General features: G+C 38.5%; 1 protein-coding gene across 11 annotated transcripts in view; it reads left to right on the forward strand.

Moving 5' to 3' along the window:
* The window catches only part of DMD (dystrophin), a 2125007-nt gene that overhangs the window by 586516 nt on the left and 1519471 nt on the right, over nucleotides 1–19020 (forward strand). For all 11 annotated transcript variants that reach the window (XM_050936430.1, XM_050936437.1, XM_050936440.1 and 8 more), the window contains 4 exons: nucleotides 912–1004; nucleotides 2868–2945; nucleotides 7347–7439; nucleotides 15849–16021. In XM_050936430.1, coding sequence (XP_050792387.1) covers nucleotides 912–1004; nucleotides 2868–2945; nucleotides 7347–7439; nucleotides 15849–16021 — 437 coding nt within the window. The remainder of the gene's footprint in view (nucleotides 1–911; nucleotides 1005–2867; nucleotides 2946–7346; nucleotides 7440–15848; nucleotides 16022–19020) is intronic.

A 19020-nucleotide genomic window follows, 5' to 3' on the forward strand; every position in this document is an offset into this window, starting at 1 on the left:
ACACGTAACAGTTTTCTGATCGTTTGGGGGTTTTGTTTCTCACCTTTGTGTAAAAGACCCTCCCTGAAGTTTAAAATTAATATTTATCTCCTTTATCATTTGGCAAATATTAATTAATTTTCCTGTTTTTTTTTCCCTGCAACTTAATCAGCAAGCCTAGTTTGTCTCCCAACTTTATGGATGTTGTCAATAACTAAGTGTAGACTTCTGCTATAACAGTATAAATTAATAGTGGGAGCACAGAAATATTTGGCTTTTTATAAGTTTCAGATAGATAATGACTATCTTGTAATTAAGAGAATTAATGTGTGGTGTGCATTCCTCACCAAGTGAAAATCATTTTAAGTTACTTTGAAATTAGGGTCTCAGCTACTAGACAGTGCCTGTTCAACAAGGACATTTGTGAGAAGAGTCTTATTTGTATCAATTTATATGCAAGCTATTCTCCTGTTTCATCCTGTAGGACAACTGCTATATTTAGTAGAGCAATGTTTTGACATATTCTGCATTTTTAAAATGTACAAGTGCTCACAACTCCATGGTTCTAACCAGGGGCCGCTCTATGTATTTTGCCACCGTAAGCATGGCAGTCAGGCGGCTTTTGACGGCATGCCTGCGAGAGGTCCTCTGGTCCCGCGCCTTCGGCGTACCCACTGCCAAATTGCCGCTGAAGCCGTGGGACCAGCGGACCTCCCACAGGCATGCCTCCAAAAGCAGCCTGACTGCTGCCCTCACGGCAACTAGCAGGTCGCCTCCGTGGCTTGCTGCCCCAGGCATGCGCTTGGAGTACTGGTGCCTGGAGCGCCCCTGGTTCTAACCTCACATTTTAATAAGAGTGATATTGTGAAATATTACCATTTCTGTCCTTTGCTGGTTTAGCTAACAACATGCCATTGTTATATTTATTTCAGTTTGGGAGGCACTATATTGAAGACCTTTTTAATGATTTTCAAGATGGACGAAGACTTCTGGAGCTCCTTGAAGGTTTTACGGGCCAAAAACTTGTATGTATACATTTTTGTAATTACAAACCTTACTGTACTTTTCCAAATGACAGTCTTGTAAGATATTGATAGTTGGCTAAAATCACACTAGTATTTCTCAATGGATACATCTGACAAAGTGCTGAGCATCCTCAACTAATCCTGCCTTGAGTGAGAGTTGAGGGAACTCAGCACCTGTTAGGATTAAGCCTCTAATCCTGAGTCATGCTGAACACCATCAACACCTATTGACTTCAGTAGGAGTTGAGGCCAGTGCTTAATTTGTAACAAAAGACATGCCGGGGCTCAAGCAAAGTTTTTACTTTCATAACTGACGCAGCAAGCCTAGAGGTGCCAGGGCTATGAACTGCCAAGCTTAGAGGTGCCGGGGCTCAGCACTGACACAAATTAAGCACTGGTGGAAGCTCTCGGCATCTCTGAGGATAGGGACCTAAATTGGACAGGTGCCACGTTAAGTATGTATTCTAAAAGTGATTTTCATCTTGGATCCCTTGTTCTCTAATATTTTTTGTTTAGTACCTCACTAGAGATGATTGCTTAAAAACCTTGTGGACCTATTTTATAAACATTTTGTGACAACATTAATTTTTACAGTTTATACTATCTTCTATCTGATCAGCCACATATGATGAAATATGTCAGTGATTGCCATATATGCAGCTAATTATGGGAAAACCTCAAAAGCTTTGATAAATCATATTTTGTAGATTTGTTCTAACTTGTACGCAGCATCACTTATTCCCTTTTTCTTGTTTGAGCATAATATATTTCTCCTCCTCCAACATATATCTTTGCTTATAATTTGTATTTGTTTGAGGATGCTTTTTTCTTTAAATGTAATTCTTTTTTAATAAATAAATAAATAAAAATCTTCTTCCTCTTTCAGAAATAATGGCAGAAGGTAGTAGTCCATCTGCATGAGGACTCTGGGTTGCTAATGTTAGCGTAGCTGAATGAAATGCTAGCAAAGATGGGATATTTATTTTTAAATATTCTTACTGTAGACAGGATTTGAGAAGGATTCTGCCGTCCTAAAACAGAATTAATCCTGGAGCTGTCTCTGGACTGATGAGCGCAACTGAGCCTGGGAGTAGCAGGTTCATAATAGTGCAGGTGCAAATGGGAACATTATGACCATGCTCTAAGGATGTAAAGCAGACATCCTCTTTGAACGCTAAAAGAAAGCTAGGCTCTCTCAGTTAAATAGTTTAACTCTGATATACAGAAATTGGTTTTATAATAATCTGTATAGAATTAGACAGACTTTTTTCACAGAGCTGACATTTAAAATATATGTCTTGAAGTAACCTGATTAATATTAAAGGGAATCAAATCTGCTCTTACTAATATGTAAATGCTAAAATAACACAGCAAAAATCTTCGGATTCTTGTTTCTTGCATTTCCTTTTCGTTTTTCGTGAGCTTGAGAGCTTTCTCTTAAACTTTCTCATAAATATAGAGAAACAAGCTGACAACATGAGTCAAATTCCAGAGAGGAGATACTTGCAAATATTATACATGCTGATGCCTATCTTGTTGGTTGTCATGGTAATGTTCCTAAATTGTTCTGTGGCAGGGGCGATTAATCATAATAAAAATAACCTGAATTTATCTGATTCCTATATACATTTTGATCATATGTTCACTGAAAAATGTCAATAACTACTTTAGCCCTCAAATTAAGATCATTTGTTTAACAATTGTCTTTATTTTGTAGTTTAAATTCTACTTTGCATAGATAGAGAAATAATTATAGTGTTGTCTCCAAAATAGTCATAAGTTTGTAAAATAGAAATCCATGAACTTAAAGAAGTGGTCTCATTATATTCAGCATTTTTTTTTTTAATTTAAATGTGCTTACAGGCAAAAGAAAAGGGCTCCACAAGAGTTCATGCTCTGAACAATGTCAACAAAGCACTACAGGTCTTGCAGAAAAATAACGTAAGTAATCACCGGGACAAGGTCAGAACACGCATTAGACATCATGCTTAATGTTTTATAAGTGATAGTTCAACCCTTGGATACAGGATACAGTTTCGAAAGTCCACTATACATCAAAGCAATGGTACTAATGTGAATTAACTTATCTATGGGTTCTGCAACACAGCTGTCTATTTGTGCCAAATATAATTCAGATATTTTCTGGCAGCAGGTTTTAAAGTAGCTGAATAATAAATCTGTAATAAATTCTATTTGAAGTCTGATCCAGTGCAATTCTTTGTTAATGTGGTGTTACAGTAAATATTACAAATGTTCATTACCATAAGTCCTCCGTAGTAAAATAGGAGTTGATTCTCGTTATCAGAATTTCAACTTATTAAACAGTTGCTTTCAAAATACGGTGGAGTGATGTCTAAAAATCTGAGGTTTTTCTTAGGAGAAACAATTTCCTTAGGCATTTATGGGATAACAACGTTAAAGATTTGAACCAGGTTAAAAAAAAACCCCACACATTCCATTCTATTCTGTTAAGATTCACACTTCAGGCCAATATGCTTCTTATAATGTTGGAGCAAATATTCCCTTAGTATTTACCTCTTACAAGCATTCTAACTGACCAATAACTTTATCAGACATGTTTAGTGGTCAACTAATTACATCACAACCCCCTACCTCCCCAAGAATAGATTCAAATAAATAATAACATTCACTTAAAACCCAGTAAGCTGTCATGGAATAGTAATCACGCATTCTGAGCCGCATATTCTATTGGATTTCTTGATAGGTACAGTAAGTCTTTCAATGTGCTTGAGTTCAGCTGGTACATGGATTCATTGATTTTCTAACTCTAAGGTAACGTGTACCTAGCTGAGCATTTGTGCATAAGTCAAAGTGATTTAACAGGAGTGTTAAATTGGTAATAGAGATCTTTACGAGAGGCCATACATTTTTAATTATTTTTTTTTAAAGTTGCTAATTCTGCATCACTGAAAGGATGCTATGTACAACAGACGATTGTATATCACTCTGAAAAAATTCAATGGTCAAATATTTGTCAATATGCTAAAAACTCTTCATTACATGCACACAATATAATATTACTTTTAAAAATTGTTTAAAACATCTGTTTACTGGGGCATTAGGAAAATGTGCTAGTGGGTTGTTCATTTAAATTCCAGCACACAGCTACAGTGCCTTTCTAATGTATACAGGAAGTACAGCTCATACAGCAAGCTTCTTTTAAATAATGTTATGAGTATGTCAAGGTTGTTCAGAACAGGGTTAAAATTGACTCTTTTAATAGGTTAAGGCTTTATCATGTATATTATGCAGTGTCAGATTATAAAACTAAAAGCCCTCTCTAAAAAACCTTCTTCCACAATTGTAGTTTTTTGAATCCATAGCCTCTGAATAATCACACATAGGATGTTTATATTGCTAAGCTTCAGAAACCTCTGAAATGCAGCATCTGTTGGGCTCCAGGAGTTCCCCATTACAGCACCAAATACTTGGTGCCAAGACTCTAAAAGGAGCATGTGGTTCCAAGTACTTGTGCTAAACTTTAGAGTCCTAAAAGAAGAGAAGAAGGTGAATGGGTAGCATAAATAAGCAGAGGGGACTATATTCCAAGACTTTCTGATGAGTCTCTTAAAATTGCTTCTCTATAGTCCCAGGGATTATAATAAGGAGACGTAATGGGGAAGCCTGCTCCTTCTCTCTGCTTTGGGGGAGCAGTCCTTCTCCACAGCTCCCCCTCAGTAATGGCTGGGGAAGTGAGAATTCCACTTGTGGCAATGTAATGATTAGTCCATATGGTAAGTGAACTGTGAAGCTGTAATGAAACAGCAAAGAGTCCTGTGGCACCTTATAGACTAACAGACGTATTGGAGCATGAGCTTTCATAGGTGAATACCCACTCTGATGAACAGGGCTGGTGCAATCATTTAGGCGACCTAGGCAGTCGCCTAGGGCACTGGCATTTGGGGGGCACCATTTTCTTCGTCAGTGACTGCGGCGGCTAGATCTTCGGCTGCCCCAGTCGCTGCCGGCATTTAGGCAGAGGGACCTGGGGCAGAGGAGCGCAGGGAGGGCCGCCTGCAGCAAGTAAACCGGGGGGCAGCACGCAGGGGAACTCCCCGCCCCAGCTCATCCCTGCCCCGCCTCCTTCCCGAGCACGCTGTAGCCGCTTCACTTCTCCCACCTCCCAGGCTTGCGGCATCAATCAGGTTAGGTGCCGCAAGTCTGGGAGGCAGGAGAAGTGAAGCAGCCGTGTGGTGCTTGTGCTCGTGCGCGGAACAGGGGGGAGCTGGGGCCGGAGGGAGCTGCCGCAAGGGGGGTGCCTCAGGGCAGAGGGAGGGGAGCTGCTGCGGGGGGGGGAAGCGCCTCAGGGCGGGGGGCGCAAGGCAGGGAGGGCCCAAGGTGGAAGTTTCGCCTAGGGCGCGAAACATCCTTGCACCAGCCCTGCTGACGAAGTGGGTATTCTCCCACGAAAGCTCATGCTCCAATACATCTGTTAGTCTATAAGGTGCCACAGGACTCTTTGCTGCTTTTACAGATCCAGACTAACATGGCTACCTCTCTCATACTTGTAATGAAACAGGCATTGCAGGACTGCCCTTTTAATGCAACCCTTGAATCTAGATGCTAAATTGAGAGAATAATACTGTGTAAGATTATGTACAAATCTCCAGGTAGAAGCCCTACAGGTTTCTAAAATGGAAATGTTCTGAAGGCAGACAGCTTATTCCACTTTAGCCCCGGTGACTGACTTCTAAGACCCTGAGGTACTGTTATTCTGGCTTATGTATAACAAGTCTCAATGGCCAGCCAGATGCATTGTGACAAAGTATGTGTATACTTGGCATTCTGTTTACATTGATCCTTAAGGGATATAGAATGTGTAGGGGATGTCCTAAATGATATCAGCCTAGGCAAGTCAAACTTCAGAGCCCATTTGTCATCTAGAGAATGGCATCTAATGTCCTTGTGGAAAGTGTACTAAGAGACTGCTGATATGATTCTGATCTGACTCAGACACTGCTATTTGTAACAGTTAATAATTCTCAAAGAAAAAAGTCATTCTGAGTTCTCAGATTTTTTCAGTTAAGAAAAAGAAGTTTACATTTTGGGGGAAAATTCTGGCTTTGGGCATGAGGCTAGCGTAAATGACCCACACACAGGTGTATAGCAACTCTGCAAAATCAGCGTGTGCCCTTGTGGTGGCTGCTTTTGGCAATAATGCAGAAATTATTTCTACTAGTTTCAGAAGTTAGCTTTGTGGTACAGGGCTCCATGAGTCCACATGCTGAGTGCAAATCATGATGTTGACCCCATAGTCTCATTCTAGATACAGTTTTGGCCATACAGGAGTTGGACTTGCATGTTAAAAAAGATACTTGAGAAAGGTGTTTCAAACTCAGGATATGATTTCATGAGGTGTTGCCTCTTTTGGTATACTGAGCACCCTGGTCTCCCAATGTAAGAAATGATAGGTGAAGATGCTCAACACTTTGCAAAGAGTACTCAGCATCTTGAAGGAAAAGGCCCTCAGGGGGAGGCTATTACCCCAGAGTAATGTGCTGGAGTGCCAAATTCAGAGAGCCATATTTGGGAAACGCAGTAGGGTGTGCTCCAGGCAACAAACCCTGACCTCGTCCCTGTCCTCCAAAATGCATCATCTGCTGGCAAAACTCTCAATGACTTCAATATGGGTATCTCGTACATCTCAAAACAGTTAACGAAACATTACATTGCAATCGCAAAGTCAGGAAAGAAGAAAATAGGATCTCCCACATAAATGTTAAAGGGGCGGGCTGTACATATGTTTTTTTGTTTTTTACCTTGCTGAATATGCTTTGCAATATTACTAGAAGGTTTTTATTTTTGGTAAAATGTAAATTGTAAAACAAAATGTGCAAAGTGACAGTTTTGAAGTTGCTGTGGGAACCTTATTGTGTGTATTTCCTTGAGGTGTCTGTCTGTGATTTTTAATTGTGCAGTCTTAATATTGCATTAACATGTAGGGTGGATTTGTATTTAATTATTGTATTTTAACTTTATATTTTCACTTAGCTTTAGCGCTTGGATAATTATATCTCCATATGGCAAACTCTGCTACTTGCTTTTTCTCAGCGCTTTAATTGTTCCATTTCTCAAATAAGCATTGAATGTTTACTTTTGCCAACGTATGCACCCTCACAAAAACAAAACACTGCAACCTATTATAATATTTTAAAATGTGGTTTAAACAAATTGGTTCAAGATTAATCAGATAACTACTTCAAATGCCTATATTTATCAAAATCCAAAATAAATTACATTTTTTGTCATAGTTTCTTTCACAAAATGCACTAGTACCCAAATACTTTTTCATACAGTACTTATTTTGCATTTCTCCAATAGGTTGATTTGGTGAATATTGGAAGCACAGACATAGTGGATGGAAATCATAAACTAACCCTTGGATTGATCTGGAGTATAATTCTCCATTGGCAGGTGAGGGATACTGTTGAAGGTTCTCTCCAAAATGTGTGTTACATGATCCTTGCATGTTGTTACCCACCCACAACCTATAAAACAACATAGGCATTTCAAACAAAATAAGGCCATTCACCAAGTCCTCATTTCTTAAATTAGCAAATTTGATAATGATTTGTTTGCATATTATCTGGGATATTAAGAATCAGTAGATTATAAAATAGGTTATGGAGCATTAATAGCAGCTTTTCTAATTTTACTGTGAGTTGTTGCAAAAATAATACAGTTTTTACAAAGCAAAATCAATAGGCAAAACTAATGTGGAAGAATTGTTCACCTTTTTAATAACAGAAGAAGAATGACTTTTTTGTTTTTCTTTTTCTGTTAAATACTAAAGTCATCATACATGTGCTGTTGTTTTTTTTAATACCATTGACCCACCCAGTCGTAGATGTTGTTAGAACCCTGCAGAAAGCAACTGAAGTTTTAATAACTCCTTGAGGCAGGTGTAGCCCATTTAGCTCCACCCTGGGCATAAGGGAGATAGGCCTTGCCTTCTAGAGAGAATGGGAATTAGCACCGAGCAGATCAAGCAAGGAGACCACAGAGACAGATATGCTCAGGTAGGAAGTTTAGGATGATGTTAACCATTTTTGAGATACCATTAAAGCTACATTCCAGGAAGGGCTTGACATTAGTTTAGGGTGTATGTGCTCCTTTGACAATGTGATAGGGATTCCTACTAAGTATGTTACATATGTGTGCACACAACCAACCAACCAACCAGTTAGGGCATTTTAGCATTCTGGCAAAAGATAAGCAAGATTGGCTCATTGCAACATGAAAAACAATGCTGATAAGCCCCACACATATAAAGAGGACAGTCATCTATCATCCTCACCCAAACGTAAATTCACAGAAAAGGGAACAGTGGTTTTCTGCAGGAGATGTGTTATTTTGATTCACTCTTATCCTTCACTTCCATACTTCTCTTATTTGGTTTAGCTGGTGGGATTACTCATTGCTTTGAAGGATGTAGAGTACTGAATCTGATGCACAGGTAATGGGAGTATGAACACTGGACCATATGTAACTGTGAAAACTTACAACAAAAATGTGAGCAATACATGTTTTAATGTATATAAACTACAGATAGATTTGAGTGTGCTTTTTCTGCAGACTCATTTACTGTCTTTTTTCTCACATTGTTTTGAGTTATGGAAATCTTTACTGCTAGTTATTTTTTTTCCTGGCCCTCCCATTCCCAGCATTCCTCTCATGGTGTGTGTTTATGTACAGAAAAAAAAACTTATTAATTCCCTGGCACAGTATGTATGAATACTCAGCTACACATCTGATCTTTCACTACCTGCTTGGTTAGTGCAAATGTAGCTACTCTGCCCATCATGAAATAAGAAATAGTAACAATATCCACCACCCTGAACTGCTGTCTGGAGCTGGACTCAGGATGCATGCTGTTAGTCCATGATTTTTGCGGTGGGTTCTGCAGGGGTCTCATTCTTTCCCCTCAGCTGCAAGGAAGAACTGGGTCCCTGGGATTTTCTTTGTTTCTCCAAACAGTAACTCTCCTTTCTCTGCAGGGAATCGCTGTACCCTCCATGTTGCTCCGTTTCTCTTGGCATACATAATTTAAGCTATTTTTATCAGTGGAAGTTTGCAAACTAATGTAGTGGTTTCAGATTTACTCCTCGTACAATTCCATTGATTTCAGTAGCATTACACCAGGAGGAAATTGTTCAATAACATACTTAATGTGTTGTTGCATATGTGAGTTGCTCAGATTTGGAACCACCATTTCCTTTTCTCTGTTGATTCTGAGATTAGTTTGGTTCATGTCCTTTTCACTCGATCCTCTTTCACTAGTGTCATAGAATACATTCACCGTTAGGATAAACTCATTGTGCATGCTTTGGTTTCCTGGTAGGAACTGAAAATGAACTAGCATCTGTAAATTGAAATGCAATCCTATGCAAAAGCTGTGGTTTCTTGCATCAGTGATGTATGGTTTAAACAACTGTCATGCTGCTTCATTTGAAAGTACCTCTTTCATGTTTCTGTGGCATTTTAGAGGTAAATGAAAGAGGATGATTGGGGTTGAGCTTTAAGGTACTAGCAGTCTCCAATCCTGCAAACACTTGTGCATGCACTTAACTTTACATATGCGATAGTGCCACTGTAAGCAATAGGACTACTCTTGTGTAACACAAAGTATGTGTGTGTTTGTAGGATCTGAGCTGAGTTCCCATTTTCACAAAAACCTCTCAGCAAATAGGTTTGGCTCTTTCATTTTCTCTCTTCTTTCCCTTCTAAACAGGTGAGAATTTAGTTCTCATTTATTTTCTCTTATCAAAGGACAGATGTTATGACAATTTAAAGGAGGATTGGCAGGAAGGCATTAACGTACAGCAACAGAGCACTGCTGGATAAAGAAACCTTGAGTAAAGCTAGCTTTTAATTTGGGCTGTTTTCCCTTTAAACAAATGCACCTGCATAAAGTTGGTGTGAGCCTTGCACTGTGCGGGCAACCTATGTCCTTTGTAGGACTGACACAGGAAAAGCAGATTAAGAACTCTGTAGAGAAAACCGTTTGTCATTTATTAGATTTCCCCCTAGGTCTCAGAATGATTTATATTACTGAGAAATATGTCCCTGATCCTTTAGCTGTCTAGTTATAAATATATTAAAATAATATGTTACGTACATACTAGTTATAAAGAACAAAACAGGCCTTAGTTGCGTGGCAAAACTTTGCCCCTGGCAGATTGTTCTTGTAACTAAACATCTGGAAATGTTGCAGTTTGCTTTTGAAGAAAATCTCAGTTAGGGAGCTAGGACTCTCCAACTTGTATTTGCATATTGCTGGAACTTGAGCCCATGTCATCTGACCAGTTCACATAGTGGCTGTATGTAGAGCTGGGCAACCAAGCAATTGTTCAGTTTGGTGGCCTAAATCTGCGTGTGTGTGTGTGTTTAGTTTGTCTGAAAAACTTTACTAGCTTCAGCTGCCTCATGATGTTGAATAGGACTGGAGAGAAAATTGATCCTTATTGGAATTCCACAAGTGGGAGGTCTAGTATGTCAGGTGCCATTTCCCATCACTGCTTCCAGAAAGATTCAAACACTTTTACTGCCTTACCCTAGATCCATGCTGCCTCTCTCAGGTGTCCTATGGTTGACAGTGTGAAATGCTACAGAAAGGTCTAGGAAGATGAGAATTGATGTCTGCCACTGTCCACTGACAGCAGGAGATTATTCATCAGTGCCATTAATGTGGTTTTAGTTACATGTCCAGCCCTAAATCCAGATTATACTAGATTTAGGATAGTGGCTTCAATTACATGAGCTTGATGTGACCTTTTGTCTAGCTTTTTCTGTGAGCTTGCTCAGGAAAGAAAATCCCTTCCGAAAACAAACTTTTTTTGTTTTGTGTTTTATCATTATTCTTAACTCTGATGTCCTCAGTAAACTATGATTATACTGAAACACACACACAAAGTAGCATGACATAGAACCAAAATATCTTCCCTGAATCCTTGTATATGACACTTTCCTGAGAGTAGGTTTCTTTCCCCTTTTTCTGCTGTTTTCCCTCAATTTCCTCTCTCCATAGTTTGTAGTCTCTTGCATTATGTTAATCTTCTAATTTAAAATCCCCCTTATAGTCTTATGTCTATATATGCCCATGAAGAACTATGGTGCTATATAAACAATATTGCTATTTGCATTTAGTTTGATCGCAGCAATCAAGAGGCAGAGAGGAGGGACTCTTAACCACTTTGCTTCAAATGAGTTGGGTGATTTGAAGACTGAGTTATTTCAAATGTCAAGGACTTGATTTTTCTTTTGTGATACCTTTAAACAAATTTTTATCTTGGCCACCTAGATCTTCAGTTGCTGTGATGTATTAAAGAAATTATGCAGGCTAATTAAGATAGTGTGTATATATATCCTCCATATGTTAAAAGGATGAAAAATCCCTGTAAGTGGTGGTGTGATTCTAAGGAAGATATAGGATTGTAGAATCCTGAATGCAAATAAAATATGATTATCAAATAAAATGCAAGATGTATGTGCTAATATAAACTAGTGAATAAAATATGTTAAATTTCCATATATTTCTGGATTAATTCAGAGCCCCTGCTCGTTTTGCCAGGAATAGTATTGTACATGCATTTTAAAGCTGGAATCCACACACGCACAATTGAAAGGGCATTTGTTCCTGTTTTTTAGCTCATGGATTCAAGGGTAAAACAACATGAATTTTTTCATACAGGTGCAGATCTTCTGAGCTGAAGGAGACCAATTTCAGAAATATACAAATCGCACAGTGTTGTGGTGCCAGCCCACAATGCGGTTCTGACATTCCCCAGGGTACAATCTGGACTGTTAAACACTGTGTCCTCTCAAATTTCTGAAATGGGGTGCCTTTTACACTGCTTTTCTGTAAGAACATCAACTCCTAGCCTATTCAGACACTGCCTCTGACTTGTAAAATAGTTGAGAGTGATTTTGCATGAATGCTCTGGAACAGTTGATGAACTACATACAGGGCAACACCAGAAGATTCTTAGTCCCAGGCTTCTCCCCCTGAAATGAGCATCTGAGACTTCCTATGCGCTTGCATTTTCCATCACACTGCTGGGAAGTCCATCATTTCATCAAAGGAAAATGAAATGCACCAGCCTTGTTATACCAAATGGAGTCCCCCACATACTTCAGTTCAAAGAAAAGATAAAACAATACTGTAAGTTTAACTACAGAAAGGAAAGCTGTCAAGAGACTAAAAGTAATGAGGCACAAAAGTCAGGATTGGTTACAAAAGTAACAAAGATAAATGCTTGACAAGTGTTGAAGTGACCTTAAAAGCAAAGGATTTTTCTCACCATAAGCTTACAGCAGTCTGTACTGGCTGAAAAGCCTCCTAGCTAGGACTCTTCCCCTGCCCCAGTTCAGTTCTTTAAGAGCTGATGATGTCATGAGCGAGATGAAGGTGGTCAAGTGTTTTTCTTCCCTCTTTATAATTCAGTTTCTTGTGCTAGAAACATCCTTGCTTAGTCATGGTGCAAACTGTCTCTTATGGATGTCATTATGATGAAATGCAAATTTCTTTTTCATGCCTCTCCTCTGCCAGAGAATGGCCACTTAGTTAAGTGATAACCCACCTGATTTTGTTATCTGTCTTTGTATCTGAAAAACAGGTTTGGTCCTGCCATTCTAACTTTGGAACATGTTATAGTAATGTTATACGGTAGAATCTTATAACTTTTTACATATATTGCAACACACATTTTACCAGGGCAATAATATTCAGCAGATTATGAATTTTCAAATGATACTTCATACAGCATACTTTGTACAATATTTGTCATAGTCTTTTAAAAGTAGTGACTATGATGGCAGAGACTGTCACAGTGGCATGCTAAAACAATACCTAAAAGCTCACAAGATCCAGGCACAAGTATAAATTAGATTAAAAAGCACAAGACTGATTTTCTGTTGCCCTGCACCTTGTGTAACCATTTACAGCAGTGTTGAGTGAGTGAGTGTTGCCATTCACATTAGATCTACTAGTATAATCAACTGCCCAAGCTGTAAAACCACAGAGAATCTGGCCCAAGGATTTTAGAGATTAGTTTAAACTGACATCTCAAGATTATATTATATACAAATGAGCTCTACTTCATTCCATTCACTTTATTTTAGAATTATCAAAGGTAATATAAGTGGTACCTTTAATTGCTGGCACAGTAACTTTAATCAGGAAAAATCACGTTGCCAAATGGAGTGGTTTAAAATGATTCAATGTTTAAAATCTTGCTCAGATAGAAGTCAATGGGAGTTTTGCCACTGCCTGCAACAGAGCCTGATTCCACTTTAGGTATGTACATACCATGATACTAAAGTTCACATCTTCCTGTGGTGCCCAAACCAACATCATGCCTGATTCAGTATGAATGCTGCGTTGTATCAGTGTAAGGACACCTTGAAATATATGTAAGCATCTTGTTAAGCAAAAATAAGAATTTCAAAGTTACAACTGAGAGTATGTCTACAATACCCTCTGGATTGGTTTATCGGGGATCGATATATCGTGTCTCATCTAGATGTGATATATCGATCCCCAAACGCGCTCCTGTTGACTCCGGAACTCCACCCGGGTGAGTGGCAGTAGCGGAGTCGACGGTGAAGCCTCGGCCATCGATCCTATGCCGTGAGGATGGTAGGTAAGTTGAAATAAGAGACTTCCACTTCAGCTACGCTATTCCCGTAGCTGAAGTTGCGCATCCTACATCGACCCCCACCCCCCCCTAGTGTAGACCAGGCCTTAGGCTCACATTTGACCTTATTACGGAGTTAATCTTGTTTTATTCAGCAGCAATCAGACTGAACTGTAAGTAATAGCAAATTGACCTTTTTGCATATGGCTGCTTTTGCAACGTTTCATCTTTTATGGCAGAGTGAATTTGATGTTCTCTGTGTTGTCAATACAAAATTGCACTTAGTTAACTAAAGGTGTGATGTTTAAACCCATTTAGTTAAACTGGTGCAACTTTGTGTTTGGGCACTCTTAAATCAATTTAAACCTAGCTTATATTTATTTAGTTTACTATAAAATTACAAGACAACCTAAGCAGTAAAAGATGTTTTAAATTGATGTCCACCTGAGTTTTCACTGGTTTAAATCAAACAATTTAACTAAATTGTTACAATTTTTTTCTGTAAACTGTCTGATTAGGGAAAAAATCCTTCTCACATGTGATGTGCACTCCTTGGGCAGCATGTATTCCAGAGGTGTGGAAAAATGAGTAGCTTCACTTGGAAATTCATGTTTTCTCTAAGCTCTGCATGTTTCCATTGCATAAAACATGTAAGAACAAAGCTTGCCTGTTTCAGTAACAAATCTGGATATCTTTGGTTACCTTATCTGTTACCTCTTTGTTCCTGCTGTCCCTCACATTCATTGGTTCCTTTCTCCAAGTGAAAAAAATATTAGAACCTTATCACAAAAGTTTCCTACCACTAAATAGTGCTTAGCCCTTCTACATTAATTGTACTTTTACCTCTAATTCATCTTTACTAAATTCACATGCATCAGCATAAACTCCCATAAACAATACATACCAGTAATATCAATTGTACAAGTCATTTTACAGAGATGTAGCACGTAGAATTTTCTGTTTTTAGTTGAAATTTTAAAAATTTTAACTGATATTTCTTTTCCAAGTTAATTAAGTTTGTTAAAGAAAATGTGATATCTTACAGATTGAATCCAGACTGAAGCATGTCGGGGAAGAATTATAAAATAGCACCTGATATGTTTTTACAGAATTACTGTAGAACTTTTGAGGATTTAGTTAATTAGCATGTTTATGAAATGCTAACTATTGAATGTTGCTTACATTTTTTACTCCCCAGAATTGAGGCAGATTCATGTTGGAAGAGACAATGCATGCTAAATGCTTCAAATCTAAAAATTACTCTTCAGTGGATATTTCTTGATGAAGAGTACAGAATGAAACAATATGTGGATAATTGGACAAGTTATAGATGTCCAGTCTGGATATTTAGTCCTTTATCCTAGAAGATATTTAATACTTGTTGGAAACATCGTAGAATAGAGACTACATTGATTTAAAAACAAAAACCTTCCTTTAAGACAGCATAACCCAATGTTGGGCACTGCTTAATAGAAGTTACTGTTAAAGTCACTAGTAATGAATGTGGCTAGGAAATGCATGTGTTCTTAGCTTGAAAACCTGTCAGACCGAGTGTTGCCCTTTGGGAAGCTCTCAGAATTGTCATTACAGTGAAATAACAGTGGGAGCCCTGGATATCTGTTCCTCTGATCAGAGTGGAACATGATTAGCAATTCATAATTAATCTACTTAAACTCACTCATGAAAACAAAACCTGTACAATACTGCTTAAATTGACATGCTCTGTCTCTTTGTATTTGTGTGTGTATTTCTTAAGTATACCTTTTATATTCCAGTAGAAGGTACTGTTCTGTACCTAGAGGACACACATAGCTCTCATTCACGCACCCCATTGATTTACCTACCTTTGTACTTATCCTATTAAGTAAGAAAATGTTTCAGAAAAAACTCATTTCAAATAAATGCTCTCCCTGGATAATCCCCATGCACTGGACTTTTAGTTGTCGTAGTGGTGAATATATTGAATACACAGCAAAGAAGACAGGTCAAAACTGGTCACTTTAACAAAGTCAGACTTCAATGCTCTTTTTATACAATGGCATCAATTATAACTCATTTATTTATGGGACCCCATTTGTTATCACTTTAAGCCAAAGGATAAGAGAATTGGTGCTTATTTGGGTCAGGAAAAGCATTTGCTTTGAATACATAAGTTCAGCCATTGATGAAATTCTGTCTCCTAATGCAGGTCAAAGATGTAATGAAAAACATCATGGCTGGGTTGCAACAGACAAACAGTGAAAAGATCTTACTGAGCTGGGTACGCCAGTCAACTCGCAATTACCCGCAGGTCAATGTTATCAATTTCACCACTAGCTGGTCTGATGGATTGGCTTTCAACGCACTCATCCATAGTCACAGGTAGGAAGACCAGAGTGTATCATTTTAGCAAACAAATTAAAGTCGATTGCAAAACATTCGTTTTAAAACAATGGCTTATTTTGTGCAGATTTAAACTGTTGTTGCATTAAAGGTAAACCTTCAAAATGAATGAAACTTTACGTATCAGGAAATGGGGCTATCAGAAGCTACTGTCTGCTTGTCTATATGTGTACTATTAACTCTGCTGAAATTAACCCCTTGTAATCATATTGCGCGCAACAGACGGGCACACACTGTATAACAGTCATGATTTTTTTATTACAGGCAGCCACCACATTCTTCATAGTAAGTTTTGTTCCCCTCCCTTCCCCACCTATTCTCCCCACATACTCTTCCCCCTATACTGCAGTCACTATGCTTGGTAAATTTTGGGAAAAGTTGAACTTTCAGTGGTGACCGACAGCCATTGCAGTGTAAATCACTGATCTGCTACTCAGTTAACTTATCCTTATAAGACAAGCAAAAACAGCAGCAAACTTGGGGTCATCTTTCTACCATTTCATTTATCAAAGTGATGTGACCTTCAAAATCTAAATAGATCCATTTAAAAAATGTACTTAAGGCAATGAAACCTTTACACTGCTCCATATAATACATTCTGCACATTGTATAGACATGATAGAGTGTGGTGTAAAGATAGTTTGGCTATTTTCTTGAGATCATCTTTTGTTTGTGCCTTTGCCATCCATAAGCAATGTGGCCAGCTCAGATTCATACCAACAAACCTTTACACTGGCCCCCCTGGGTATTCTGTTCACGTGTGTGCTCTCTTGCATGCGCGTATTATTGTATTTTAAAATCATTAGTTAGCTGTCGTACAGTACCAAGGGATACTCTTGGATGAAAGTTACTACAAGAAGGCTACATAATTATTTGAGGGCAGGAAATAATGTTTTGTACTTCTAAAACACCAGCTGTCTGAGGATCTCCAAGAAATTAATATTGAAACTTACTTAAGTTTCGCAACTCCCCTGTATTGTGATCCCTTTTTCACAGATAAGGAAATGAGTATGCTAAGATAAATGCTTATCCAATAGTAAACATGAAGTTATGGAACAAGGACTTGCATGTCTAGCCTCCCACCATATCATGTTTACTCCCTATAATTAGAAATAAGTTATAAATTAAAGCAATATTAACAAGTTTGTAATGCAATGTTTGGGAAGTTACAGTTACTTTTGCTTTTTACATTTACGTGCTGTAGTTTGCAATATAATTGTGATATTTTCCTATCCTGTGAAATTGAACTTTACTGAACTGCGAATGATTATATGCACCCAGTGGTCCACATGCCCACTGCAGAAGAGCATGGACTTTTGTTCCAGTCTATGGCTGGAGTAGCAGCTGTAGTGAATGGGCAGAAAGGCTGTGTGGTAGTACAGCACTCTGGCCCTAGCTGGGGAGTGGGGCGTGACTAGTAATTTCACTTCACCATGCTCCTTCAGCATAGAGCTGAAGTGGTTGGGCTCTATATAGGTGGAGTGAATTTTGAGGTGAAATAAACTTCACCTTCATAAAGCTCAGACACATCTGGAACTAGCACAATCAAAAGATGTTATCAGCAAGTCATTTAGCTCTAAACTGAAGATAAACTATCTCCCTCCCCCGCCAACTTAATAAAAAAGCTTTTTGGAGGACTAGATTTCTCTCACCAGCTCTTAAACACTGGAGGGAAAGGGAAAATGAGACAGACTTATTAAGTTACTACAGTTATATTTGGAGAGGAGTCAGGCACTAGAACTTGGGTTCTTTGGCCACTAGACCATGTTGCTTCTGTAACAAATTCTTGGTGTGATCATTTTATTTTAAAGCTAAATTGTAGGTTGCTTTAAAAGTGATAAGAACTGGAAGAAAATTTAATGTTGAAATAGTGCTCTGTCTACTACCGGGACAAGAGGGGTGAGTTGTCATATCACCATTAATAGCCAACTCTGTGCTATTGCATAATAGCAGCAGGCGTTAGCTGACAGCTTTGTTAGACACTGTTTTTACTTATATACCTAGCAGCATCAGCACAATATAACATAACTTGTTGTTTAAGCACTTGAGGTAGGCAATAGTGAACTTTGGGCCTTGTCTGTAAGAAGTTAGCACCATCCAGCAACCAACACAATCCAGCGTTAATCTGACTGCAGTGCAGCAGAAGTGTAGGCACCGTCATCATTGCCATAAGTCTGCAGACCTGATGTGTTTTCCTTTGTTTGCCTTTTGTTTTGAAATAAAACTACGAATCTTTAAACAGGCAAATGTGGAAAAATAGCAGAGAAGAAGCAGAGGAAAATCTGGAAGTCTGGCAATGAGAAGAAATGGTAGTGGGAGATAGTCCAAGAGCTTGTTTTAGAAGATTTTCTTCTCCTATTTCTATTATAAAACTAAAGAGAGTGTTGCTACAAACTTCTTTCTAGGGGGAAATGCACCAACAGTAAGCTCATCATCTATGCCTGCCTTTGACACTGGCTTTGGACAAACTGTTCTTTCTAGACATTTTATCTCTAAATGTCATCTTTCTGGTCGTCGCTTATGGTCACTCTCAGCCGATCGTTTGCTCTATTGCTTTCATTTCATATGTGATTTCAATCTTACTGGCTTAAATACAGGAATGAAAATGTCCAATAGACATCAACCCCCTCACCTTATTGAGAGTCTAATTTTAGTCCCACTGAAGACACAGGCAAAGCTGTCTATCTCAGGTACTTATATAGACCAAATTACCTTGGTATCTGACCACTTCACAATCTTTTTAATGTATTCATTCCCAAAATACCCATGTGGTATAGGGAAATTCCATTATTCCTATTTTACAGATCAGGGACTCGGGCAGAGTGAGATGAAGTTATTAGAGGTACATCTCACAGGAAGTCTGTGGCAGTGGATCGATTTCAGTGACACAGGATTAGGTCCTCATGCTAGGTTAAAGAAACACAACTGCTAAGGTCTGCAGAAGGTAACTAGTATCCAGTAAATACAGCGTGATGCTG

The sequence above is a fragment of the Gopherus flavomarginatus genome, chromosome 1 (genome assembly GCF_025201925.1).
Source record: "Gopherus flavomarginatus isolate rGopFla2 chromosome 1, rGopFla2.mat.asm, whole genome shotgun sequence".
Taxonomy (NCBI): Eukaryota; Metazoa; Chordata; order Testudines; family Testudinidae; genus Gopherus; species Gopherus flavomarginatus.